Source organism: Gymnoscopelus braueri, assembly GCF_963280865.1.
Source record: "Gymnoscopelus braueri genome assembly, chromosome: 8".
In the NCBI taxonomy this organism is placed as follows: Eukaryota; Metazoa; Chordata; class Actinopteri; order Myctophiformes; family Myctophidae; genus Gymnoscopelus; species Gymnoscopelus braueri.
This window is the reverse complement of record NC_137609.1, coordinates 1,423,640-1,451,333: the sequence shown is the minus strand read 5'-3', so window position 1 is coordinate 1,451,333 and position 27,694 is coordinate 1,423,640. Positions and strand designations below refer to the sequence as shown.

Below are 27,694 nucleotides of genomic sequence, written 5' to 3'. Positions count from 1 at the left end.
CACAGGAAGGACGACAACACGGAGCAGTCTACTGAAGGTTTGATAATCCTCTCCTCTCCTTTCCTTTCCTCTCCTCTCCTCTCCTCTCCTCTCCTCTGGCCTTTAAATATGTGGCCTAAATACCGCAAGGTTCAATTCGGCTAATAAACGAACCGCAAAAAATAATTTGCGTGATGTCTACACGATTGTCACATATCAGCTGTTACTTCTCTTCAGAAATATCTCTAACCTCTCTCTCTCTCTCTCTCTCTCTCTCTCTCTCTCTCTCTCTCTCTCTCTCTCTCTCTCTCTCTCTCTGAAGGCAACCATCTTCAACATGATGCTGAGTGTGGTTCTACTTATCTGTGCTGTGATGACTCTGACAGGAGCCACATCAGGTGTGTGTGTGTGTGTGTGTGTGTGTGTGTGTGTGTGTGTGTGTGTGTGTGTGTGTGTGTGTGTGTGTGTGTGTGTGTGTGTGTGTGTGTGTGTGTGTGTGTGTTTGTGTGCATGTGTGCATGTGTGAATGTGCAAATGCGTCTGTGTGCCATAGACTGTAAAAAATAAATATGGACGAAGGGAGCGGCGACGTCACCCATTGGTTTCTACAGACTCGTTTTGCAATACAGGGGGAGGGGGGGTGGATGTGTGTGTTGGTGATGGGGGGTGAATGGTGACACTAACAGTGAATTCACAGTAGCAGTGATATGATGCTACTTGACTCTGTAAGCATCCATGGTAATACATTAGGTTGATTAGAGTTATGCCGTGGTCTATTCATAATGTTAAAATGTATGGCCTATTCATAATGTTAAGTTAAAATGTATGGTCTATTCATAATGTTAATTTAAAACGTATGGCCTATTCATAATGTTAAGTTAAAATGTATCATTTATGAAAAGGCAACTATAGTAGCCTATACAGTGAAGTCGGACTGAATGATATATGAATGATATATATATATATATATATATATATATATATATATATATATATATATATATATATATATATATATATATATATATATGCGCCCTGTGCTCTTCTTTTTCTCTATGAAGAAAAGTACAAGTACAGTTGACACAAACGCATTCCGCAACGCTGTCTGTTGTTTAATCTGCGCATCCGCGCATTACGTGCAGATCTCATCCTCTGGACTGCAAAGCCATAGCTGGTCATGTAGGAAGGTGTGCGATAGGATCGCGCTTGCCATAGTCTCCAAAGTAATAATAATAATAAGAGAAAGTTCACTTTTGGTTAATTAAAAAGAGTCTCCTTATTTTATGTATTAATTTATTAGCCCTACATGGGAGAAACGTTAACTTTAGAGCTTTTGGTTATAATTTAAAAAGACTGTAGAGCAGTTTGTGTGCAGACTCACCTTTTTATTTTTATTTATTTATGATTTGTGGGTCCAGCACTGTGTGTAAAAAAGAACTGTGCATCTCCTGCCTTTGTTCATATTTAAAATAAAAATTATATTTTCCAATGCAAGATCAGTGTGGTTATCTGCTCTATATTGTAATATCAAAAATAGCAGATCAACAAGCTCAATGTGTCGCATTGCGCCGCATTTTCAGCTTGTAGCTTGGCTATTTTTGCTACTTTTGTGTGACACTGTATGACAATAGGGCATTCATTTATGATGAAAAAGCATTAAAAGTTGCAATATGGGACACAGGGTTTCTTCCTAACAGCAAAGATATGTAGTAGAGATGCGCGGATGCATGCCTCTCATGGTCATCCGAATCCGCATGTACAAATTAATTATCCACCCGTTATCCAACCGCAATAATTATTTTATCCAATTTAAATATCCGCACCAACCGTTTCTCCCGTATGTCAAAATATTATTATTTTCTGGTATTCCCCGTTAGTTTTAGTAGGCTATTAGTTGTGCGATGCGATCACAAAATGCATTGATTTAGCCTATGGAATGTCGGTGCGTCTTTTTTCTTTTTTTCAAACCGGTGCTGCGCTGACAGACTCTGTGCGGCATCCAACATACAGGCATCCAACATACATGCGGCATCCAACATACATGCGGCATCCAACATACAGAGCGCACTGCTGTGCTGCTGTGCTACTGCTTGGTGTGGATATGTTACGGCCATGGTTGAACCCCTGTGGATTGATCTGCGACGTGTTTTTGTTGGCTGTTTTTGTCGAGTTTATATACCGTCACCTATTCCAAATAGCGGGCCACTTCCGTCTAACGGTACGCTTGCTTTCACATTGCAGTGTACCGTACCCGAAAACGCATGATCCGGATCCGAAACTGCCTCCGGAGGTGGTTTCGGGTACGATACGGTTATCCGTTTCGGGGAACGCAACATTCACACTAGCGCGACACCTGCCAAGCGGTCTGGAGTGCGCACCCGGGACCATAGTGTGAAAGCGCCCTAAGAGACAGACAGATATACACACTACTATACAGAACGTCATACAATCAGCTTACAGGTTACATGTATGAAAAGTAAAAAATATGTACAAGAGGGGAAAAAAGGAAGAAGAAGAAGAAGAAGAAGAAGAAGAAGAAGAAGAAGAAGAAGAAGAAGAAGAAGAAGAAACAGAAATAATGCCAATATCAAAACGGAGCCATGCTGGCAGCCTGGCCCCGTAATTAAGACGGAGCCTGCTGCCATGCTGGCAGCCTGGCCCCGTAAAAATACTGTCAACATCAAAACAGAGCCATGCTGGCACCCTGGCCCCGTAATAAATATGTATATAAATATATTAGCCTACTTTTTATTGTCTATGATATTAGCATTAAGACCCTTTTAAACCCTCAATGGTTCATTTCTGAAACAGGAGGTTATTGTAAAAAGATTTACGGGTTCCGACGTGTTTGTTTACAATGAAGAGTGGACGGCGCTGGTGCCTTTTGGACCCGGAAGTGACGTCGGACTACGAAATGACGACAGACAAAAAAACTAATAGAGTGTTTGTTCAGTAAAAGGAGTCTCCCATGTCTCTCCAGCTCTTTATTAAACAGAAAATACATTTTCAGTGCTCTCTCCTGATTGGCTTACATTTTGTCACCTACCTGAAAATGTACTATATTCTGTTTACTAAAAAGCTGGAGAGACCCCTGTGACCGAACAAACGCTCTGTAGCAATTATTACTGTCAGAATATAGTACTTTAACTTTTTTAACCATGCAGAAAAAGAAATAAAATAATAATATCACTTACCCTACCTTTAACTGTGAGTGTGAAAATAAACCAGCAACACGCAACACAACACTTCAATATTATTTTAATGGTGATGTTAATGCTTTAAATGCGAGACGGAGAGGCGGAGCACGCAAAGTGCGTCTAAATCCTAATAAAATAAAGGTCCATGTGATCAGATATAACGATACGCAACATTCACACTAGCGCGACACCTGCCAAGCGGTCTGGAGTGCGCACCAGGGACCATAGTGTGAAAGCGCCCTAAGAGACAGACAGATATACACACTACTAATCACGCTAATCGCTAATCACTCACCAACATACAAAGGGCCGTTGATTTTTTCCAGAAAAACCCCTGTTGTCCATTGTGGAGACCCCTTCCACTGGCATAATGGAGTAATGCGGATAAACAAAAATCGTTTATTTTAGCAGCCCCAAAGTTAGTTTTTGGAGCTGCTAAAATAGTTTTTTTTAAAGACATTAATGAAACCAAATGGACCCATTTGGGTATTTTTTTGATGTAAGCCAGTAGTGAAAAGGGCAAACTTGCAGTTATGCATTAACAACTCAAGCCCTGTTTCAAACAGTGAAATTAAAAGACAAGTTGTGAGCTTCACTTTTATAAAGGCTAAATAATAATAATAATAACTTTAGTGTCAACTGTATTATTGACTGGTTATGCAGTAATGCACTTGTACTTAGTGACTAAGTACTCCAGTTAATTGTGATGGAGATAAAAAAAATAGATCTCTTGAAATAGATCTCTTGATGAACGTGGTGTAAATATTTTCAAACATTTTAGTACTTTTACTTTTGGTACTTTATGTACATTTTTTTACCAATACTTTTGGTAAAAAAGATTTGAGAACAATGCACCCTGGGACAGCAGATTGCCCCCCTCAGACCCCCACCTTTCAACAATGCATGCTGGGATAGGTGTTAACATCTCACAGATCACAGAAGAGGCACTTTGAGGCCTGTTATCTCAGTTCAATGAATCTAACTGAATCTCTACAAGGCATCATTCTATAAGCCATATCTCGAAAACTGGTGGGTCAAACTGCACAAGCAATATGTCAATTTGTAGCTATGATTCCCTGCTTTCATATGACATGAAAAAATGAAAATGAAAAAAGCCTAGATGACTTATCCTTTATTGTGGTGGGTCACATTTATTATTTGATGTATATAACTTGAGTTGAAAAAATGTGTTTGAATTGAGCTGAAATAGCTTGCACTTTGGAGTGAAACAGAGCGATAAATGTACATTCAAAAGCAGTTTTTTTCTATTTTTCTTTTGTATTGTTTACATGACTGATGTCAATGAGGCACAACATAAATGTCAAACACTTTTGAAATAATGTGTATGCCTCTAAATGTGTGTCATTCACTAAAATGCTCATATCTCAGCTTCTAAAGAACAAGGGCTGTTTTTGGTGAAAACCAAGCTGTATTCAACTACCTCTAGCTAAAAAACGAAGAGATATTCCATGTGTTCATAGTCATAGCACAACATATTCTGTGGGTCCTCAAAGATGAGTCAGAATGGTCAAAATGCCCGGCAGTGGGAGCAGCCTGTTCTAGAAAACTCTGGCAATGAATGTGTTAACCACTCAGCTATCGATGCCCCTAAATGTGTAAAGTCAATTCACATATTCAACACAGACACCTCTGTCTTCAGCCTTTTTTCTTTCATAAGTGTAGCTTCATTATGTATTGAATTTAATATTTAGTATAGTTAGCCTACATTGTATCATCAGTATTGTATTTATTGGGGTTTATAGAGTTACATTGTGTGGGTGTGTGTGCGTGCGTGCGTGCGCGCGCGTGTGCGTGCGTGTGTCATAGTGGATTCATTGACATGCACATTGTGTGAATTATGCTCAGTGTAACAGCTACGTATGTACAGTGCATATTGTCATCATCATGAACATCATGTTTGTTTTCACTTTTTGTTTTGTTGTGATGCTCACGGTTGAAACTATAGGTCTCTAAAGTGTGTAGATTTACATTAAAGCACTGGATATTAAACTTGTTTTTATTTTTATTTCAAGGACCCCCTTAAACTCTGAGAGTGTACACATGGAACCAAATGGACCCTTACGGGTCTGTTTGGTTCCATTTGGTACCATTTGTACACTCTCAGAGTTTAATGGGGTCCTTGAAATTAAAATAAACACTCCAGAGTTACAGATTTGTAAGGGTCCATTTGGTTACTATTGTAACTGTCAATCATTTAGTTTAATGTGAGTTCTGATATAAATCCCAGTGCCTCATTCTCACCTTGTGAATGTCAAATAAATAGCAGCAAACAGGATAAACAAGGGACATCTTGTCCTGTATTTAAACAGATAAACCACAACCAACCAGCTGTTACACTGAAGCTCATTTAGTTTTGTATGTTTCTCTTCAGCTCTCCAGGCTGAACCAACACACAACACAATAGGTAAGTCTTCACTGTGTCAGTGGTTTGACAAAGGGAGGCAACACATTAGTTATTCTCATACTCATCCATGTATGAACAGTGAAATATTGTAATGATATACAGCAGTCTTGCTTTGCAGGGTGTGTGGAATTTTAAATGTAAACCGACTCAAATGTAATGTCTCACTTGCTCCAGAGGAAGAGCCCTTCCTCATCGTAGCCACCTCCTCCAACCTGATGAAGATCAACTTGGACGGCTCCAGCTCCACAGAGCTCAAACAGGTAAAAAACATTGGACACAACAACACACCCTATGTAATGCTATACAATATTCTACACACACTGCTTTTGACATGCTGGAATGTATTCCTGTCTGAGACTAAGACAACTGTTGTGGTGTGACAGGGCCGGTCAGTGGCTTTGGACTTTGACTATCAGCAGCAGATGATCTACTGGATAGAAAGGTACCCCAACAACAGGATCAGTCGCATGCACATCAGTGGCAGTGACGTCCAGGTCAGTGTGACAATGACAACGATGAGGATCAATGACAGGGAAGGGAAACCAAATGAACAATACTTATATAATGTAAATACAGACCCATTTTCATGGGCCCTGAGTAAATATCTTGTTTTTTAAATTTTTATTTCGAACTCCCCCCCATAAAAAAGTAGTGTTGTATCGCAACGCGTTGTGAGCTTATAGATCGGCTATTTTCACTGTAGTTTGGGTCCCGGGGAAACATAAAATGTATCCTTTGGCTCTTTATGAACTCTAAAATAACAAATAAATTCAAAGAACGCAAAGATAGCAGATCTACAAGCTCACAATGTGTCGCGATGCATCACGTTGTAAGCTCATAGCCTTTTTTTTTTAAAGAAACAAAATCTTGAAAATAATGTTAATATTATGTGGAAAGAAAGCTAGACATGTTTGTGGAAAAATATATACATTATAATATTAAGGAAATAAGGCAAAACAAATGCAGAAAGAATTGTATAAAATTATAAGATTATACTCATAGTGCATGTATGGTTCATTAACAGGTCCTTCACAACACGTTGACCTGGCCTGGAGTGGGTCTGGCTGTTGATTGGGTGGGAGGTAACCTGTACTGGTTTGACAGACGCAGAGACACCATAGAGGTGTCCAAACTAAACGGGTCGTTCAGAACAGTCCTGGTCAACACCGGTCTGGACCGGCCATGGTCCTTGGCTGTGGATGTACGCTACGGGTAAGAGCACTGTGGTGACATCATGAACCTCACACTGAATTTATCAACCATCCTATGAAACACCATGGATATAAGAATACATAAAACGGATGACTTTGCATTAGTCTCACGAGCCAGATTGTTGCCTCCCACAATGTTCTTTGTTTGCTTCCGTCATACAGTCTGGAGCACGAAAGCTCTGAAAATGATCTAATATCAAAATGATCTAAGCATATATAGCTTGCTGCTTATCAGAAATGGAAATTCTAAAATAAAATGTAAAGTATTTTTGTGAACAGAAATGACAAACAGCTTCCTTTCTCTGATTTGTAGTTCCATACTCTATATAGCATTCTGAGATTGTGGAATAGTTGTCTGGCTACACAATACTAACATTGCATCGTATTCTGTTCCTCTTGCAGATCTAAGTTTAAAAAGTCACTGAAATGATTAATATAAATTGTTTACAAAATATTGTAGTACAAGAACAATTTCAATAGTATCATGTAAGTTGTGTCTCACTGAAAAGTGCTCTAAATTGACTGTGGAATACTTTCTTGTGATTGGCTGTGCTTTCTGGAGCTCCTATGAGGTAAACTCCAAACATATGATTGGCGAATTCCGAACATTCCTAGCCCACAATAACCTACCTGACCTGGCACTTTTTCTAGTTATTTCTATTTCATCTTTTGTATTGTTTAAAAAAGTTTTTTAGGTTTTTTTTTTTGTATGTTTTTTTTGCAATGTGGGGTAAGACAAAACAAAACGCTGATCACGTTGTGAGCTTGTAGATCTGTTTTTTTCACTATGTAGGCTATGAATTAACATATTGGCTAGTGACAGAGACTAAAACTAAGGACATATTCTATATGATTTTCGTTAGTTTTGTAAACACACAATACAGTTTATGTTATTATCGTTTTTTTAGTTTGTGTTATTTCATTAGTTTTATTTCACTATAATAACCATGGTATGAACTCTTCATCATATATCATATTGTATGTCCACTAGTACTGTACAGCACTGTATGTGTGATCAGTTGTGAATAGTGACCCTGACACAGTGTCTCCCTGACAGATACTTGTACTGGTCAGACATAAGTAACAACCCCCACATAGAGAGGATGGGGATGGACGGCACCGAAAGGACAGTCATCGTGAAGGATAAGATCTCCAAGCCCTACGGCCTGACGTTAGACTACATCAACGATCACATCTACTGGAGCAACGAGGAGAAATACATTGAGTTTGCAAACCTGGATGGAAGCAACAGACACACAGGTAACGCACGCCCGACACACAGGTAACGCACGCACACACGCAAGCACCCACACACTCTCTCTCTCTCTCTCTCTCTCTCTCTCTCTCTCTCTCTCTCTCTCTCTCTCTCTCTCTCTCTCTCTCTCTCTCACACACACACACACACACACACACACACACACACACACACACACACACACACACACACACACACACACACACACACACACACACACACACACACAAACACACACAAACACACACGCAACGCACGTATGCACACATGCATGCATACCCCCCCACATGCGCACTCACACTTACTTTGCTTATGGCAGTCCATCGATGTCAATGATGACATTGCTCCAAAAGCATATGTTGGGTTGGTTATTGTGGTTGGTTTCGCCTGTGCATAGCCAGGTGGCTGCTCAGACCGATGCGTGATCCACAGACTTTGTCACAGGAGGGGCAGGGGAAGGCAGCAGTGGTGGTCGGTGGACCTTTGGCACGTTGGTGCCTCTGTGCACGCCGCTGTACTATCCTCACACACACACACACACACACACACACACACACACACACACACACACACACACACACACACCCACACCCACACCCACACCCACACACACACACACGCACACACAGTGGGACAGTACTTATTTACTTATTCATTTCAACTTGTGTTATAATATTCTTTATAATACTGTGTTAATTCATTTTATAATAATATGACTCTTTCGGTTTTGTGCATCTGTAGTTGTGAGTCAGGACAACATCAATAGAATTACTCTGTTTGAGAATCACATCTACTGGACAGACAGGGAGACCAGATCCATCTACAGAGCCAACAAGACTCAGGGAACCAACAAGATCAGTCTCATCAGCAACCTGACCGATCCATCTGACATCCACATGTACCACCCCTATCGACAACCTGAGGGTCTGTACAACCTACTGTATACAACACTCTCATTATCACTCTTCATGCCGTTGTATTACTTTTATGTATTGTGTATTATTGTCTTCGCCAGGCTGAAAGGCATGGCGAGAGTATATTTTACCCCCTGTCCGTCCGTCCGTCCGTCCGTCCGTGTGTCCGTCCGTGTGTCCGCGTGTCCAAAGTTTGCAGGATTGGTTTGTTTTGAACAAAATGCCTCAAATCATGAACAGAGCATGCGATTTCCGTGAAATTTCACCCACACATTCCCACTAGGCCAAGGAAGAAATGCCACTTGAAATTTTCCAAATCAGCCTCATAGTGGCGCTATAATAGGCCAATTTGTATCTATAACTGCACCCACCTGCGTGAAACTTTGCATGCACACTCCCTAGAGGCAAAGGAAATAACATCTGCCCTGCATTTTTCACATTCACCTTTTATAGCGCCACCAGGAGGCCGACTTATGTAAAACATTTTTTTATATTATGATTATGATCAGATTTTATCCAAATTTCATGCAAATCGGTACACATGATCTCTATAGTCATGTGAGATGGATCTGTTTGATTTTTCATATTGCATCCTGATTGGCTAAAATTGACATCTAAAGTCATGAACGCAGCGTCCGATTGCGGTGGAACTTTGCACGCACATTCGCACTACGTTGAGGAACAAATGCCACCCTTTTAACATTGCCATTTTTATATTACTCCTACAAATAGTGTCCAAACATCATGCAAATCGATACACATTATCTCTATAGTCAAGTGATCAAGATGGTTCCGTTCGATTTTTCATATTCGATCCTAATTGTCGAATTCCGAACATTAGTGGCCAGCAATAACCTACCTGACCTGGCGGAGACCTGTGCTCCGAGGAGCACTTTTTCTAGTTCTGATCTGTTTTGAAAAGTGCTATAAAAACAACCCGGCATCCCTCATCTGGCAATGTCGTTACAGGTGATTCTTGGGCACTGTCTGAAAAGCTCTGTTGTAACATATACAGTAGTTGTGTGTTCTCATATTCCTTACATGTGTGCATGTTTTCTCCACCCTGCAGTGTCTGGTCATCCATGTCAGACCAACAATGGAGGCTGCAGTAACCTGTGTCTGCTCTCACCTGGAGGAGGCTACAAGTGTTCCTGTCCCACATACTTCTACTTGTCAGCTGACAACAAGCAGTGCATGTTCAACTGCACTGCCGCCAGCCAGGTGATTCACCTCAGCTTCATTTGTGCTACTCTGTATGACTTTATGGGCTCTATTAAGGACGTCTTAGGTACCACCAGGTCTTATTCCTTAATTTAAAACGTGGAGGCGTGACCAATGCCATTCTGCTATTATGGGTGCGGTAATCTGCACACTGCACCAAGGTGCTATGCGGTAAAACTGCCCTGAATTAGTCATAGGAGTGTTTGGGCGTTACTTTAATAAATCCAATCAGAGAACCGGCTGCCATTCCCTTTAAGATCAGCCAAGACGCAGTGCTATTGTCCATGCGTTAAGCGGTGAGAGCATAAGAGAAAGAAACCTCACATTGAAAGGAGACATGTCCAACGGCAGACATGGCCGTCATAACCACTGTAGCCTCTGTCTAATTATGTGACTGTTTCCAATGTCCAAAACACATTGATATATCTTGACAAACCAATATTATTATATTAATAATAATAATAGTCACATTCTCAGTTGCCTAAGCATATCACCCCTCTATCTCAGCATTTGCTCAATCCTGCTACTGCTGCCCAAAATATCCAAACAGTGGCATCATTTTCCTAAGGTTGCTGGGTTATGGGAACCCATACACGGGACTTCCATGCAAGGGGGCCCTCCAGGAGGGGATTCATTAATTAATTTAAGTTTATTAATTTATGTTTTTAATTAATACAAATAGCCGCCCATATTACACAGTAAAGGCATCTGCTATTATATTTATTTAGGTAATTTCCAATAAATTATGTAGATTATATCCCCATAAGAGTATTCATATTATTTCTGCAAGACTCATTGACGAGAAGTGCACCATAACCGGAACGCTCGCCCCAAAACACCCCTTTTTTTCCCGCGGACCGAGGCTGCCGGATGAGTGTTCTTCTATTCCATTTTGGAATGGAGAGTGAATGAGAGAAAAAGGACCAGCTAATGATTCCTTTTTGCTTGATATCGTTTGATGGAGAGACAATACAATCATGAGCCATACACCTAATGAAAATAGGCACTTCACAGATTATAGAGAACTTTTAATTATAAGAATCGGTTTACAATTGACTGAGTACTGCTTAGTTAAACTGCCGCTGTCCTTACAACCTAACATTTCTTTTTGCACTTAAGACGTGGTCTGACCAAGTCTTAGCGGTATGCGGTGAGTATTTTTAAGTCAAGGTGCATAATAGCAGATACCGCATTAAACCCTTAATTAACATGTGAACACTCCCCCATGCCAAAAATATCTTATTCTTTAAGTGTTTGTGTACAGCGCAACATGCATAATAGGGATTGGGCATAGGATGGTGGCGTTATCACTTAATTATCACCTAAGATGTGGATTTAAGTCACGCATAATAGGGCAGCAAAGCTCACATTGAAAGGAAAGATGTCCAACTGCAGGCATGGCCGTCATAACCACTCTCTTTCTAATGATGTAACTGTCTCCAATGCCCAAAACACATTGATCTCTTGACAAGCTACTGCTGCCCAACATATCTGATCTCCAACCTAAAAAACTGTCGCTGCGTGACATGTTGTCAGATCTGTTTGCGCAGCATTATGTGAAAGAGAGAGAGAGAGAGAGAGAGAGAGAGAGAGAGAGAGAGAGAGAGAGAGAGAGAGAGAGAGAGAGAGAGAGAGAAAATAGCCAATCTACAAGCTCACAACGTGTCTTCATAGAAAGACTTCATAGAAAAACAAGACCAAATTCTCTTCTAATAAGCAGACATGGCAACACTGGTGGAACACATAGAGAGGGGGAGAGAACGCGGTGTACGATGAGTCTTTTTTAAGGTGCAACATAGCAGATACCACATTGCGCCGTTAATTAATATACGAACACTCTCCCATGCCTAAAATATGCTGCCGAGTCTTATTCCTTAAGCGTTTGCATAAGTGTTCGCAACTTGGGATTGCGCATAAGATGGTGGCGTTATCACTTAATTACCACCTAAGACGTGGATTTAGCCCTATGGGCTCTATTCTGTGGCACGCCTAAACCCCTACCCGTTACCCTTTACCCGTGATTTTCTACCCATTACCCGTTAAATACGGATAAGGGAGCTGGCGCTGTCCCTAAACGCTATCCTGCACCTGCTAAACCCGCTCTCCATTATGCTGACACCGTTATTTGCGGGTGGAGGCGTGCCCGTGGCCGTGTTGTTGCTATGTCCCCAAAATTGTTATTCTGCCCACACACACAGGTGCGGCTTTGGGAAAGCGCACAGCGGATTTTAAAACCACCCGCAAGAGCGCACAGACTGCAATGGATTCGTGGAGACGGCCAGGACGCACAGCGAGCACCTCTCTCTATTAGGCTATTATTGTCAACACGTCTCTGTGATTCTAATTTTACTATAATCAGCAGACGGGAGGGTGTCAATTCCTTGTGTTAACTGTATTTATACAAGATGATAGTTTATTTAAAGAAAACAATTTGTGCATCGCACAATGCAATGCTCCAATTTACACACGTCAGTTTTATTCATCGATTATGCAGGAAATAATGAACTGATTACAAAAATATAAAATTCTCTTTAAGCAGTAACATGTAGGTGATACTTATGTCTATCAAATGTGGTTTTATTGAAAGACAATCAAAGTCCAGAGCTTAAAAAACAAACATCGGGTGTATGTTTCTATGATAAATCCTCACTGTGTGCTGCCGCGCACAGGACCTGTGTTGCCAGAATTTGCAAGAGAAATAAGCAACCAGGTCTATGAAAACGAGCCCAAAAGAAGCGACTATAATAGGCCACATGAGCACTTCAAACCTATGTCGTCCATTAAACAATGTGCATATTTGTTGGCTATTTGAAAATAGACGATCTACAAGCTCACAACCGTTCTACCATTATTTACAAGCAACTTCAGAAAAACAAGCCCAATGTGGCTTATAATAATCAGACCAGGCAACAGCGCAGTGTTCTCTTAAAGGTAATGGCATCTGGCACGATTGGTTTTATCATTGTAACGCCAAAACCACACATGCATAATGTAACGGGTAGCGCAGGTGTTTAGCGATTAAGGGAGGTGTCCCAGAATAGCAACTTTTGCGGGGGAACGCCCCTTGCCTAGTCCTAAATCCGCTATTAGTGGCTTAGGGCCCTACGTCTCAAGTCTGCTTTTGATACATTACTGATTATAAACATAACCCTCTGTCTCCCCCTTCAGTTTGTTTGTCAGAACTACAAGTGCATTCCATTGTCACGGAAATGTGACACAGTAGATGACTGTGGGGACCGGTCAGATGAACCTGCTGACTGCTGTGAGTAGAGACTGGAAATTACCTCAATGTTCATGCTTTATTATTACAGTTATTATTTATGTGTACTCCTATATCCTTTGACAGGTTCTGACACCTGTATAAAGTTCTATCTACACGCACGCACGCACGCACGCACGCACGCACGCGCACGCACGCGCACACACACACACACACACACACACACACACACACACACACACACACACACACACACACACACACACACACACACACACAACTACTCGTTTATATTATGTTTTTGCATATTATTGTATATTATTATATAGGCTTCCTTGGGTTATCCTTTTAGCATCCTTTTGTTTGAATCTGTACCTCTGTGCTTTTTTTTGCAAACTGTTAATAAAGTATTCAATCAATCAATCAATCAATCAATCAATCAATCAATCAATCAATCAAAACTTGTAGCTTCAGTCAACAACCTACATAGTCTGCTTCATTGTTATGACAAACTGATGAGATAAGATGAAGTTACACCACACAAAGTAGCAGGAACATGACTTGTCCAAAATATGAACTGTCATGTGTAATAACATTAGGTCAGTTAAACTATCTCTATCACTAATTTGACATTTGACAGATTCATTTAAACAGAAGGTGAATTCATTAATCTCATACACAACCAGAGAGGATCATCATCAGAGTGTTGTTCAATCTAGATCAAGGTTTCCCAAACTTTTCAGGCTGCGACCCCCCAAAATAATCATATTTAAACTGGGGACCCCCCACCCTGACAAGCACTTGGAATCGTAGGCATAACATTTAGTTTGACTCGGTTCCACAGATGAATATTGGGAAAATAATCGAACGACAAGCTCACAACGCCTCGCACCCCGAGAAATGTGAGCTTGTAGATCGGCTATTTTCACAATGTTTGCCTCTTTCTTACGAAGTATTTGAGAATTTGGCCAATTTGGTTTTAAAAAGACCTTAAAAGTCATGAAATTGTCACTTTAGAAATGGGCAGATACCCTGTATACACTTATACTGTATATTGTTTTTTTTTTTACTGTTAAGTGAGAAGGGAGCTCTGCAGCCCAAATGTCCTTTTCTTGAGGCCACTTGACCCCCTGAAAACGTATCATGTTATTGGACAACTTGTTAGGCGTGTTCCATGGCCAACTGAGTTTGAAGGATAATTATATTAGTTTGTTAGTGGTGAAGGTCACTAAATGACAACCAACCTGTTAACAACAAGCTATTGATTGTCAGCTATTGTTATTCCATGTGAGTTCTGATAGATACCATAGATCCTCATTCCCACACTGTGAATGTCAAATGAATAGCAGATAGGAACGAGGGGTCCATCCTAAAATAATTAATCGGGTGCTGGACAACAATACGTACATCAGGAAAGGAGGGGAAGTCCGCACACCGTTTAAGCTCCCAGTAGAAAAGTTTTATTTGTTAGGCAACGTTTCGACAATAAATGGTCTTCATCTGGTCCTGATACATTACATGGCAAGGCGTGTTTAAATACAGGAGGAGAGGCATGTTACAATCAAAGGCAGCTGTGGTAGTAATTAACCTACAGAACCACCCACCAAATCTAAATCTACAGGCTCAGTGCAGTGATGCCATATAGAGAGCTTGTAGATCTAGGGAAGAGCAAAGGGGGCGGTAACGCTACTTTTTCTATACCCCAATAACGGAGAGAAGTCCAATTTTTTTTAGATGTGCTGCAACTGGGTTGCGCTCATCACCACATCTGATATTACTTCCATGTTCACTACTACGAGTGCGAAGGGCTCTGCTAGTCTTGCCTATGTAAGCAAGCCCATACGGGTATTTGATGAGATAAACGTGGTGGAGCATGTGATCGCTCCCCGTATAGTTACTTCTTTACCACCATGTGGATGTGTAAAAAACATTACATTTAGTGGTATATCCACATTGTGCACAATTGGAACACTTGTAGTCAGTGGTGTGCACAGACATTTTGAGGGGCAGGTGCTCAAGTGAAAAAAAGGGGCACCTCAAGTGAAAAAAAAGGGCACCTTGTGTGGCGCGTGGAACCGCAGACTGCCTAGTAGTGTAATATTTATTACAGGCACATCTTGTACGTCGTAATTACATATGTATTTATTTCAATAGCCATATGCTGTCTGATGCAGAGGTTTAATAATATTTAACAGGATGGTTTCTGCTGTAACAATTCAATATAACATAAATAAGTAGGCTTAGGCTACTACTATTCTTAATGTACCTGTACAGAAGATTGAAATACCACCTTGAACTGAGCATTATTCACTATCAGAGGTGTCAGTCAGTGGACTCATGTTGTTTTACCATTCTGCCTCGGACGGCGCTGAGTCGGCTGAAGGTGACTTTGCAACGCTGGCTCGGCGGTGCCTCTCGTGGCTCAAGTCACCTTCAGACAGCGTGCCTCCGTCGGTGCACCTTTTTCAATCTGACTCATTCAGCATACATGGTGTACAAGTCTAAGGGTCAAGTCAAATCTTTATTATGAGGACACTCCTACATGTAGGTAAGCTTTCTTTCAGGCTGATCATTGTCATGTTTTAATGTTTTTCTTCTCATTCAGTTGATCATTCAGTGAGGCTGGTCGGTGGTTCAAACTGTTCAGGCAGAGTGGAGGTGTACTACCGTGGCAGATGGGGGACGGTGTGTGATGATGAGTGGGATCTGGATGATGCCCAGGTTGTGTGTAGACAGCTAGGCTGTGGAGAGGCTGTGTCAGCACCAGGGGAAGCCCATTTCGGACAGGGTGGTGGATACATCACCCTGTTATTTTTCAGGTGTTCAGGCAGTGAGTCACAGCTTTCACAGTGCAGCCAAAGGGGGATTGGAGAGCACAACTGTCATCACAATGAAGATGCTGGTGTTGTTTGTTCAGCAGGTAAATATGAATTTTATTGCAATTAATAATGATGTTTATATGCGTGTTGTCATCCTATCCTATATTCAAATTGACTAAAGGGAGGACGGGCCGGCGGCCTGGCCGGCCGGCCGGCAGGCAGACCTCTGACGTCACACTCATGTCACCATGACTCCATATAAGGAGTTCCCAATGCAGCTACGCCCAATGTTGAGCTCATAGGACTAGATAGTATAATCCTTTAGATTAATCAGCACTAGCCATGGTTCACATGACGCTTGTCTGCCACAAGCGTCATGGAACCGAGAGTTCCTGGTTTTCGATTTACATTAAATGAGTTACATTTACAACTCTCACATGTACATAAACGTTCAGATTTCAAATATAAAGTGCTTACCCGCGTGCCACGGATGTTACAAGGCGATCCGTACCGCGATAAGTACCCATATCTCCTGTATTGTTCAATAAAAAGCATTTTAATCCGATCGCCGGCCATTTTCTCCAAATTTTCTCAGATGCTTTCAACTATGCAACATTAATGGTTGGAAGGTGTATTGCACTCTGATACATTGCAAAAAAAACAAATAAATAAATAAATGGCCGGCGATCGGATTAAAATGCTTTTTATTGAACAATACGGGAGATACGGGTACTTATCGTGGTACGGATCGCCTTGTAACATCCGTGGCATGGACATGGGTAAGCACTTTATATTTGAAACCTGAACGTTTGTGTACATGTGAGAGTTCGAAAACCAGGAATTCTGGGCTCCATGACTGTCATGGTATGACAGTCATGTTTCAGGGCTAAATCAGCACTTGGTATTGAGTGGGGTAGAGGTAAACGCTTTACTGGGGTCTTCAGGTGGGCACCCTCCTTCATATTGGTGTTTTGTTGATAGGCCCACGACACCTCCACAGAGCTCAACGGCGACACTTTTTATCATCATCATCATCATCATCATCATCATCATCATCATCATCATCAGCCAGTATTTAAGTTCTACTGGTTGCTGGAATCAGAGTCAATTTGTCTTTTTTGGCTTCAGTTCAAATGTGGTCACTGCCTCTCCACCAGAGCTACATGCCTCTTGGGATAATAGGATGAATGCATATTGTTCAGTCCATTGCCAATTTTCAGTGTCCACTTTTATTTCACTGAAGAACTTTGAACATTGTATTTTCATTCACATTGGGAATCCAGGCTTCTACTGTTGCTAAACCTGCTGCAAAAAAACATTAAAAGTAAAAGGGGGCACTCTGAACTCTCAATGACCCCAATCAACAACCTGCCGACTCCTCAACGAGCTGTTGTCACGGAGATGACAGCCCATTGAGCCATAATACAAGTGTAGGACTACACAGAGAAGCAGTCTCATGTAAACAGAGATGAGTCTTTTCAACTCTTTTGAGTTTGCGCGGGGCCGGGAAGGAGAGGAGATGTGTGGGTGTGGCTACTGTAGGGTAGCCTGGTAAACCCTCCCTCCGGAAATCTCAATTCCATTTCATTTCAGGAGTGAGTCTGGCCTGATCCGCCTGTCTGCAATATTGGCTGTGCTGGAGTTGGGCGGGAGTAATACCGTTGACTGACAACCCCTTCAGCCAATGATAATTTTTCCCCTTCAGCCAATCAGCAGTACACCAATCTTAATGTGACGCGACGGGACTTTTGAGACAGCCATACCCAAAATGGGTTGCCTTTTTCGGGTACAATGGTGTCACTGCCCGCCCCTACCGGTTCTCTAATTTTTTTTTTTTAAATAGGCTTTGTCATGATTAATTGACCACATATATGAAGTTAAACAACTACATTCTATCCAAACGATATCTTATAAGTAAATTCCGTGCCTCAAAATAGAAGTTAGAGAGCTTTTTGAAGTAAAAAAATAGCGGAGAAAACTGCCCACAGAAAAAGATGGCTGCCGTTCGTGTTTTGGGCTCACTCGAACTCGCCACCTGATTGGCCAACTGTCGCTGTCAATCACAGAACGATGTGCGACGACGCTGATAGGCGCGGCCGTTTGGCATATACAGCCAATATTGCAGAGAGGCGGTTCATGCCAGACTCACTCCAGGAATCAAATAGAAATTAGATTTCCGGAGGGAGGGTTTACCAGGCTAACTGTAGGGCACTTCTGTAGACCCGCCCCCTTTGCGCGCTGCACTGCATGTTCACGTTGAGAGGGAAGGGAGGGGCACGGCACCGGAGTGCCGCGGGCACATGTGGGGGATGTCTGGCAAAATTACGAGACACATTTGGGCAATTGTTAATATATTAGAAGCTTTGAATTGATCGATGTCACCATTGACCACATACTGTAGACTACACTGTAAAAATAAAATAAATAAAAAATTCAAAAGGGCACTTGCTTGTCCAGAGGGCAAAACGGCAGGTGCTCCAGCACCACCTAGAGTCTATCTGTGCACGTCCCTGCTTGTAGTTACAAGGAGGAATGTCTGATAGGAAAGAATAATTAGTGGGTGGTGTATAAGACTGAACAAGTTGGTCCCTTAGATTGGGAGGGTGTCTGAACACCAGCCTGCATGGGGGGCTCTTTAAAAACATGTTTAAATCTGGGATCCGTGGTAATGATATGCCAATGTTTGTGCACAATTTTACGGAAATCAAATCCCATGGGGGAATATCTGGTGATACAAAAGGGATAATTGTTTTTTTGTTGAGTGCGTGTAGTGGGAATCAGACACTCCTCCTGTGTAACAGACTTAAAACGATGAGAAGCTGTGTCAATCCACTCTGGTTTACCCCTGTATCAAAAACCTGTTGGTGAGGTCATCTGCTTGTTTTTGATAGTACTCATCAGAGCTACACACCCTTCTGGCCCTATGGAACTGACTGATTGGAAGGCTCTTAACAAGATGTCTATGGTGGAAGCTGTCCTTACGAAGTAGTGTTCCTATCTGTGGGTTTACGGAATAAATCCGTCTGCAGAGATGAGAAACCTTCTTTAAGTACCAAAACATCAAGAAAACTGATACGAGAATCACTGAATTCAAGTGTGAAGTTAGGATGATCATTACAGGAGTTTAGATAGTTGTGAAACAAATTAAGGTTTTCGACCGTATCATTCCAAATAATAAAAATGTCATCAATATAACGTGATAAGAAATAATGAAAAAACAAAGGACATCTTGTCCTGTATTTCAGCAGATCAACCATCGGTTACACTGAAGCTCATTGTGTTTGTTTTGTTTCTCCACAGCTCTCCAGGCTGAACCAACACACAACACAGGTAAATCCGTCCGTCCGTCCGTCCGTCCGTCCGTCCGTCCGTCCGTCCGTCCCTCCGTCTCTCCGTCCCTCCGTCCGTCCCTCCGTCCACCGCCTGCCTGTGTGTCTTCAAAATGTGGGATGACAATATTAAATCACAGCACCCATTAAAAATGGTCTTGCTAACACTGCTCATATTTGAACCAGTGAAATATGGTGATATTTTGTATTTAAAGTAAATAAAAAGGTACAGACAGACAGACAGACAGACAAGCCTACTATATTATTCACATACTCATACATGTATGAACAGTGAACTATTGGGTAACAATGTTTATAATTATATATGACAACTTATAACAACGTTCATACCATATTATAATTGCTGTGATACTGCATTTTAAGCTCAGTTGAACAGCACATTATAACTACCTTAACTTAGTTATTGTGAAGTGTGTTTGATATAAGTTGTTATTCATGATTATAAACATTTATAACAAGCATTATGAAGCCTTATAAGTGGATTGTAATGAATTATAAATGTGATTATAATGCATTATAGACCCAACGTTTAAGTATTACCTGGTAGTTATTATGTACTGTTCTGCTGAGTTTATAATGCATTATGACCATGCATAATTATAAACATTTAACAAGTGTTATAATGCCTTATAAGTGCATTATAATGCATTATAAATGGGTTTCTAACACATAAGACCCGACCTTAATATACAGTCTTAATAAATAGGGTAATGAAATAGTCTTGCTTTGCAGGGTGTGTGGGTTTTTAAACCAAATGAAATGTAATGTCTCACTTTCTCCAGAGGTGGAGCCCTTCCTCATCTTTGCCAATTTAAACAACCTGATGAAGATCAACTGGAACGGCTCCAGCTCCACAGTGCTCAAACAGGTGAAAACCATTGGACATAACAACACATCCAATGTAATGGCGAAAATGCATAGTGGTGGATAGTAACTAAGTACATTTACTCAAGTACTGGACTTAAGTACAATTTTGATGATGTTTTACTTTACTTGAGTATTTTTTTTCAATACTTTTACTTCCACACCACTACATTATAAAGGCAAATATTGTACTTATGACTCCACTACAACTATTTGAAAACTTTGATTACTACAGATTACTATATTACAGGGCGGCAGTGGCTCAGGGGTAGAGTGGCCGGTAGAGCGGCCAGCCCGGATGGGAACCGTGAGGTTCCCAGTTCGATCCCGGGCTCCCCCAGAGTTAGTGTCGAAGTGTCCTTGAGCAAGACACTGAACCCCAAATTGCTCCCGATGAGCAGTTTGGTGCCTTGCATGGTTTCCTCCGCCATCGGTGTATGACTGTGTGTGGGTGAATGTAATGCGCAATCTATGTAAAGCACTTTGGATAAAAGTGTTATATAAATGCACCATTTACCATTTATATTACAAAACATATATTAACCAGTTAGCTATTATATACATACGCTATTCAAAACTAGCCGATCTACAATCTCACGTGGCGCATTGCGGTTTTTGCGAGATTGTAGATAGGCTATTATGGTAAAGTTTGACAAATTTGTTTTAAAGAAAAAATTACTTTCAGATAGTATATTTTGATGCCAGTAGCCTACTTTTGTACTTTTACTCAAGGGATTTTTTTACATTGTGCTACTTTTAGTTAAAATAAATCTGACCTCCTCCACAAGTAATCCTAGACTAGGGTGACCATACGTCCTCTTTTACCCGGACATGTCCTCTTTTGGGGTGCTGTCCGGCCTGTCCGGGGGGGGTTTATAAAATCCTTCAAATGTCCGGTGTTTTGGGATTTCTTTTTTTTTTGAAAATAAATAAATAAATGAAAGCGCTAACTATGGTACTTCCGTAACCCCGGTTTTGTAAATTGCGAACGAGTTGTTCACATTGTTAGTGTTGCCATGTCCGAATATTTACCACAACTTCAAAAACAAAAATGTGCTTCTTTTTCTGGCTTGTTTTGGAGGAATGTTTCCTTATTTCTCTCACGAGACTTGGCAACACAGCTGCTGATAGGCTGGAGGCACACGTGACCAAACACACACACACACACACACACACACACACACACACCAGTCACACACACTCACACAGACACACTGAACAGCATACATCGCGCTCAGCGCTGCCTGTCATTCATTGCTCCCCGACTGAGAAAAGTTACACAGACAGAGGTGGAGAAAATGCCGAAACGCAAATGCAACTTCACAGATGAAATGCGCAAAAAGTACCCGTGTTTTCGTCTGGGTCGTGACAAATGTGAAGCAGAGTGTACTGTTTGCAAAGCAGGAACATATGTCTCCGTGGCAAATAAAGGTTCGTCAGACCTGCAAGCCCATACTGCCACTTCAAAGCACAAGAAAGCTGTGTAAGGCGAGACTTCTTCTGCCAAATTGACCGACTATAATAATGTATAATAATGGGGTACCTTACTTGTTCTAAGATAAGTCTAAGACTTGAGAGAGAGGTTATTTTATTTTGTTAAAAAGCTGAATTATTAATTTAAGCTGTGATTATTTTGTTATCTGAAACAAACAGAGGAGACATGCTTTAAATAAATAAATATATTATTTATAAAGCAATATTTTTCAGCACCTCAAAGAGGCCCAGAATTAACTGAATTAACCGAATTAAGGTACCAAAAAAACCCCCAAAAGTTACAAATCCGGGGGAAAACCGCAAAAAAAATCGTGTGCGCGATGTCCTCTTTTTGGGAATTCAGAATATGGTCACCCTATCCTAGACTAAATTCTACACACACTGCTTTTGACATGCTGGAATGTATTCCTATCTGAGACTAACAAAACTGCTGTGGTGTGACAGGACTTGAACCGGACAAGGGCTCTGGACTTTGACTATCAGCAGAAGATGATCTACTGGACAGAATCGAACAGGATCAGTCGCATGCACAGCAGTGGCAGTGACGTCCAGGTCAGTGTGACAATGATAAATACTTATATTTGTAATGTAAATACTTTGTGATATCAGTGTTAAATATCAAACAAGTGAACAGGGTGCCTGGTGGCTCAGTCACTTCGTGCAGTGTTTCCCAAACAGTGGGATGGGACCCATTCTTGGGTCTAGGACCCATTTTCATTGGTCGCAAGTAAATATCCCCTTTTCTATTAACTACGTTTTCTTTTTTAATTAATATTATTTACAACACAGCATTTCACATAATCTCTTTTGGGTCTCCAGCTAAAAAGTTTGGGAACCACTGAGTTAGTGTACAAAACATGTGCTATGTGAGCTTAAAAAAAAAAAAAAACATAAAATAGCCGATCTACATGCTCACTGTGTGTCGCAATGTGACGCATTGGGAACTTGTAGATCTGCTGTTTTTTAAAAGAAACATTCAAATTTAAAAAAAAATATTTTACACTCTCCTATATGGAAAATGAGGCATACTAATGTTGAAAGAATTGTATAAAAAATACAACTATATAACATGGTGATTATATTCATAGTGCATGTATGGTTCATTGACAGGTCCTTCACAACACGTTGACCAGGCCAGAGGGTCTGGCTGTTGATTGGGTGGGAGGTAACCTGTACTGGTGTGACAGAGACACCATAGAGGTGTCCAAACTAAACGGGTCGTACAGAACAGTCCTGGTCAACACCGGTCTGGACCAGCCATGGTCCATGGCTGTGGATGTACGCTACGGGTAAGAGCACTGTGGTGACATCATGAACCTCACACTGAATTTATCAACCATCCTATGAAACACCAAGAGGTTACAAACTGATGACATTGCATCATATTCTGTTCCTCTTGCAGATCTAAGTTTAAAAAGTCACCAATAAGAATCATATACATAGTTTAAACCACATGAGGACAATTTTAATAGTATCATGCAAGTTGTGACTTACTGAAAAGTGTACTCAATTGAGTGTGGAATACTTCCTTGTGACTGGCTGTGCTTTCTGGAGCTCCTATGAGGTAAACTCCAAACATCTGAAACTTAAGTAGACTAGGGTGACTACCCGTCACACATCTCGTGGGACAGTCCCAAATATTTGACATTTGTCCCACGTCCCGCTTGAACAGAACAATGTCCCACAAGTGATCATTGATAAATTAATGTTTTTATTTAATGCCTCAGCCTCACTCTAATTACCCTCTTTAAAGAGAGAAATACAGAGACATCTGTGTCATACATCAATGCGCAGGTTTCGCGACGTGTGCAGAAGGAATACAAGAACGCTCGCCCAAAAACCTGCTCACCCCGGGTCGAATCCGGCGATCTCGGAACGGTCGCCACCAGATTTTCCTAAACCTAACCTCAGTAAAACAACAGATCCCATCACAACAAAGACGACACTGGACAGCACTGCTCAAGCAACACGCAACCACGACAGAATAATAGAGTAATGCTTTGTCTTAAACATCGCGGTCACAAGCACTGCCTTAATCGATGCCCCCCCCCCCCCCAACCCCGCAACCTCCGTTTTGATATTCGCATTATTCTGTCACTTCTGCCACTTTTCACAGTTCTGGCTTAACCGTGCTGTCGCTTTTCACGAAACTCGGCCATATGGTAGTGTGTCATGAAAAACTATCAAGAAATAAATCTCACACTCATTCGTCAAAGGGTGGCGCTATAGCACTCAATTGAAAATGCCAACTTTGAACAGGTACAACTCATGCCCTGTTTGACCTACAGCCATGAAACTTTGATACACACACATGCGTCTCCTCATGCCTAACAACTTTCGTAGTCTGACTTTTGACCTCTGACCTGTAGATCTCCCACCATTTTGAATTATATGAAAAACATTCATTGGCTCTTAAAAGCTTCATTTTTTCACTTATGAAAAATCCGCAGCCAACATGTTGTCGGCATAGGTCCAAAGTTTTGTGCATCCTAGGAGGAGATGAGAGAGGTTTTAACTATTGCAGTTTTATGACAATTTTTCATCTGCAGGCCTATGTCATGCCTCGTTTGGCCGACAGTCGTGAAACTTGCTTACACATGTGCCTTGACTCATAAGGAAAACATCTATCACTTTGACCAGTAAGCTCCGCCCTTAGATTGTCCGCAATTTTGAACAGTTTGAAAAACACTTAAACCTAGGATTGTTCAGCTATTTGCGTGAAACTGTGTCATCTGTTTGAGCTCCTTTTTCAAGAATTTAGGTCTGTTGGTGTAATGGCTTCTCGCTAAAGCATCTGCCTCACAACAACCGCAAGGTCGCCAGTTCAAGCCTCACTTAATACAGACTTCATTTAAATTGCATGGCACACAACATGATTGTATCAATTAATGCATGTGCAATTGTTAAAGATAATATGAAATGTTTAATGAGAGTATGTTTTTTCAATGTACGACATACTTCATTGTGAAAATAGCCGATCTACAATCTCACAACTTTTCAGATAGCAACGTGTTTATGAGCTTGTAGATCGTCTACTTTCACTAGTTTTGGTTCCGAGGAGACATACAATTTCTCTATTGGTAGATAGTTAGGGAACCAGTGATCTAGAGTAGTTAACAAAACAGAGGCTTGGTTCATCAGGGACGGAAAGACTTATATATCAACAGACACTAACAGGGCTACCATATCTCTAGCTCAATGAGAAGAAAGGCAGCCTATGAGTCCGGAGGTCACTGGTTCACGCATAGTTTTACTGAGGTTAGGGTTAGTGGGGGTTTAAAATGCTCATTTGTTAATTTCATGGTCTTCTTTCTCTCAAGTTCAGTCTTCTATGTTTCTATGGCTTATTGTGTATATTACTTATCATTGCTTCTTTTTTCTCTCTGTATTCCCTGGCCCCGCTTATCGCTGCTTGCAGCTATATTTTTTATTTGTACTTCAGTTATAATTGTCCTTATTCTGTTAGATATAGTTAAGTATAACAACCCTGGTATGAACTCTTCATCATATTGTACTGTATGTCCACTAGAGTACAGTACTGTATGTGTGATTAGTTGTGAATAGTGACCCTGACACAGTGTCTCCCTGACAGATACTTGTACTGGTCAGACATAAGTGACAACAACCCCCACATAGAGAGGATGGGGATGGACGGCACCAACAGGACAGTCATTGTGAAGGATAAGATCTCCAAGCCCTACGGCCTGACGTTAGACTACATCAATGATCACATCTACTGGAGCAACGAGGAGAAATACATTGAGTTTGCCAACCTGGATGGAACCAACAGACACACAGGTCGTCGCGCGCACGCACGCGCACGCGCACACGCGCGCGCACACACACACACACACACACACACACACACACACACACACACACACACACACACACACACACACACACACACACACCTTTTTTTTCTTCATTTTTTTTTAGTTACACAGAAATGTGTGTGGGGAGGAATTACATAAAACAACTAAATTGGGGAGAAAAAAGTGTAAAAGATTATTGGCTACTCTAAATAAAATGTAAAAAAATAAAAATAAAGCAGTGATAACATGTATTACTTTTACATGCTTACCGTACATACATACAGCTGCATGTTAACTCTTGTTATAAAATACTTTATAATACTTTGTACATTAATTTTATAATATTGTGACTATCTTTTGTGCATCTGTAGTTGTGAGTCAGGACAACATCAATACTATCACCCTGTTTGAGGATCACATCTACTGGACAGACTGGAGGACCAGCTCCATCTACAGAGCCAACAAGACTCAGGGAACCAACAAGATCAGACTCATCAGCAACCTGGACGATCCATCTGACATCCACATGTACCACCCCTATCGACAACCTGAGGGTCTGTACAACCTACTGTGTATACAACACCCCCCCCCCACACACACACACACACACACACACAATTGAGAAACAGCACATGTACAACCTCAAAACGTTTTTTTCACAAGAATACTGGTGTGCATTAAGAATTAGCCTTGTCCTTTGGAAGGTCTTGAGCACAAAAAGCACCAGTTGTAGCACATATAATATAGGTGTGTGTTCTCATATTCATTACATGTGTGCATGTTTTCTCCACCCTGCAGTGTCTGGTCATCCATGTCAAACCAACAATGGAGGCTGCAGTAACCTGTGTCTGCTCTCACCTGGAGGGGGCTACAAGTGTTCCTGTCCCACAGACTACTACTTGACAGCTGACAACAAGCAGTGTATGTCCAACTGCTCTGCATGCATGGTCTAATACTTTGTCATCGAATACTTGTTCACCTTAACGGAAACCACAACTCTTGAAACTAACTACTGTACAGTACCTTGACAAACAGAAAACGAGTTTAGCTCTTCAATTGTGGAGCCATTTGAAAACCCTGACAAAAACATGCATTCATATCGTCCATGCTCAGGTTTACTGGTTTGAATGTGAACCCCAACAAATGCGTGGGGCAGTGTGAATTAACACAGGATTGACCGGCAGCATATCAATGGTACAGGTGTGTTAATACTAAAAATAAAATCCTTCCTATCAGCCCAAGACCTAGAGAAAGTGATCCATGCCCTTGTGACGTCACGGCTAGATTACTGCAACTCTCTCTACACAGGGGTTGCAAATGTTTCCCTCTCCCGCCTCCAGCTTGTACAAAATGCTGCCGCCAGACTACTGACTGGCACCCGTAGGCGGGACCATATCACCCCTGTGCTGATCTCCCTCCACTGGCTGCCAGTCAGATTTAGAATAGATTTTAAAATCCTTTTATTTGTTTTTAAAGCAGATCTCCCTCCACTGGCTGCCAGTCAGATTTAGAATAGATTTTAAAATCCTTTTATTTGTTTTTAAAGCACCCCGGACAGCACCCGGTTATTGAGATCCTTTTGCCTCAACGCCCGGTTGAGGCAAAAAGGCGACGAGCCTTTTCCGTGGCTGGCCCAAATCTGTGGAACAGCCTTCCATCCATTGTTAGGTTTGCCCCCTCCCTGGACACTTTCAAATACCGACTAAAAACACACCTCTTCTCCCTAGCTTTTGATCCACCCTAGATTTTTATCCATCCAGCCTGCACCCCCTATGCACCCCCCCCCCCCTCCCCCATGCTCTTATCTTGTGGTCTGTCATTGTTTTAACTTTTTTTTTTGCTGTTTTTGATTTTTTTTTTCTAATGATGTTTTATTTTTATGTTGTTTTTATCATGCTGTACATCACTTTGGTCAACCTGGTTGTTTTTT

The 27,694-nt window shown here is 41.3% G+C and overlaps 1 protein-coding gene across 2 annotated transcripts; it reads left to right on the top strand.

Annotated features, from left to right (window-relative positions):
• Positions 1-27,575, top strand: LOC308090409 (low-density lipoprotein receptor-related protein 4-like). 2 transcript variants are annotated; one of them, XM_080435573.1, is made up of 18 exons: positions 1-37; positions 302-377; positions 5,569-5,601; positions 5,776-5,861; positions 5,985-6,095; positions 6,626-6,813; positions 7,870-8,072; positions 8,809-8,991; positions 10,051-10,202; positions 13,371-13,464; positions 16,028-16,342; positions 19,542-19,571; positions 20,374-20,459; positions 22,394-22,501; positions 23,060-23,238; positions 25,542-25,747; positions 26,136-26,318; positions 26,563-27,575. In XM_080435573.1, exons 2-18 carry the CDS (start codon positions 317-319, stop codon positions 26,715-26,717), a joined length of 2,373 nt encoding a protein of 790 aa, XP_080291699.1. In that variant the 5' UTR covers positions 1-37; positions 302-316; the 3' UTR covers positions 26,718-27,575. The 2 variants fall into 2 exon arrangements, with proteins under 2 accessions (XP_080291699.1, XP_080291700.1); XM_080435574.1 differs by lacking the exon at positions 16,028-16,342.
• Positions 27,576-27,694: the final 119 nt, after the last annotated feature.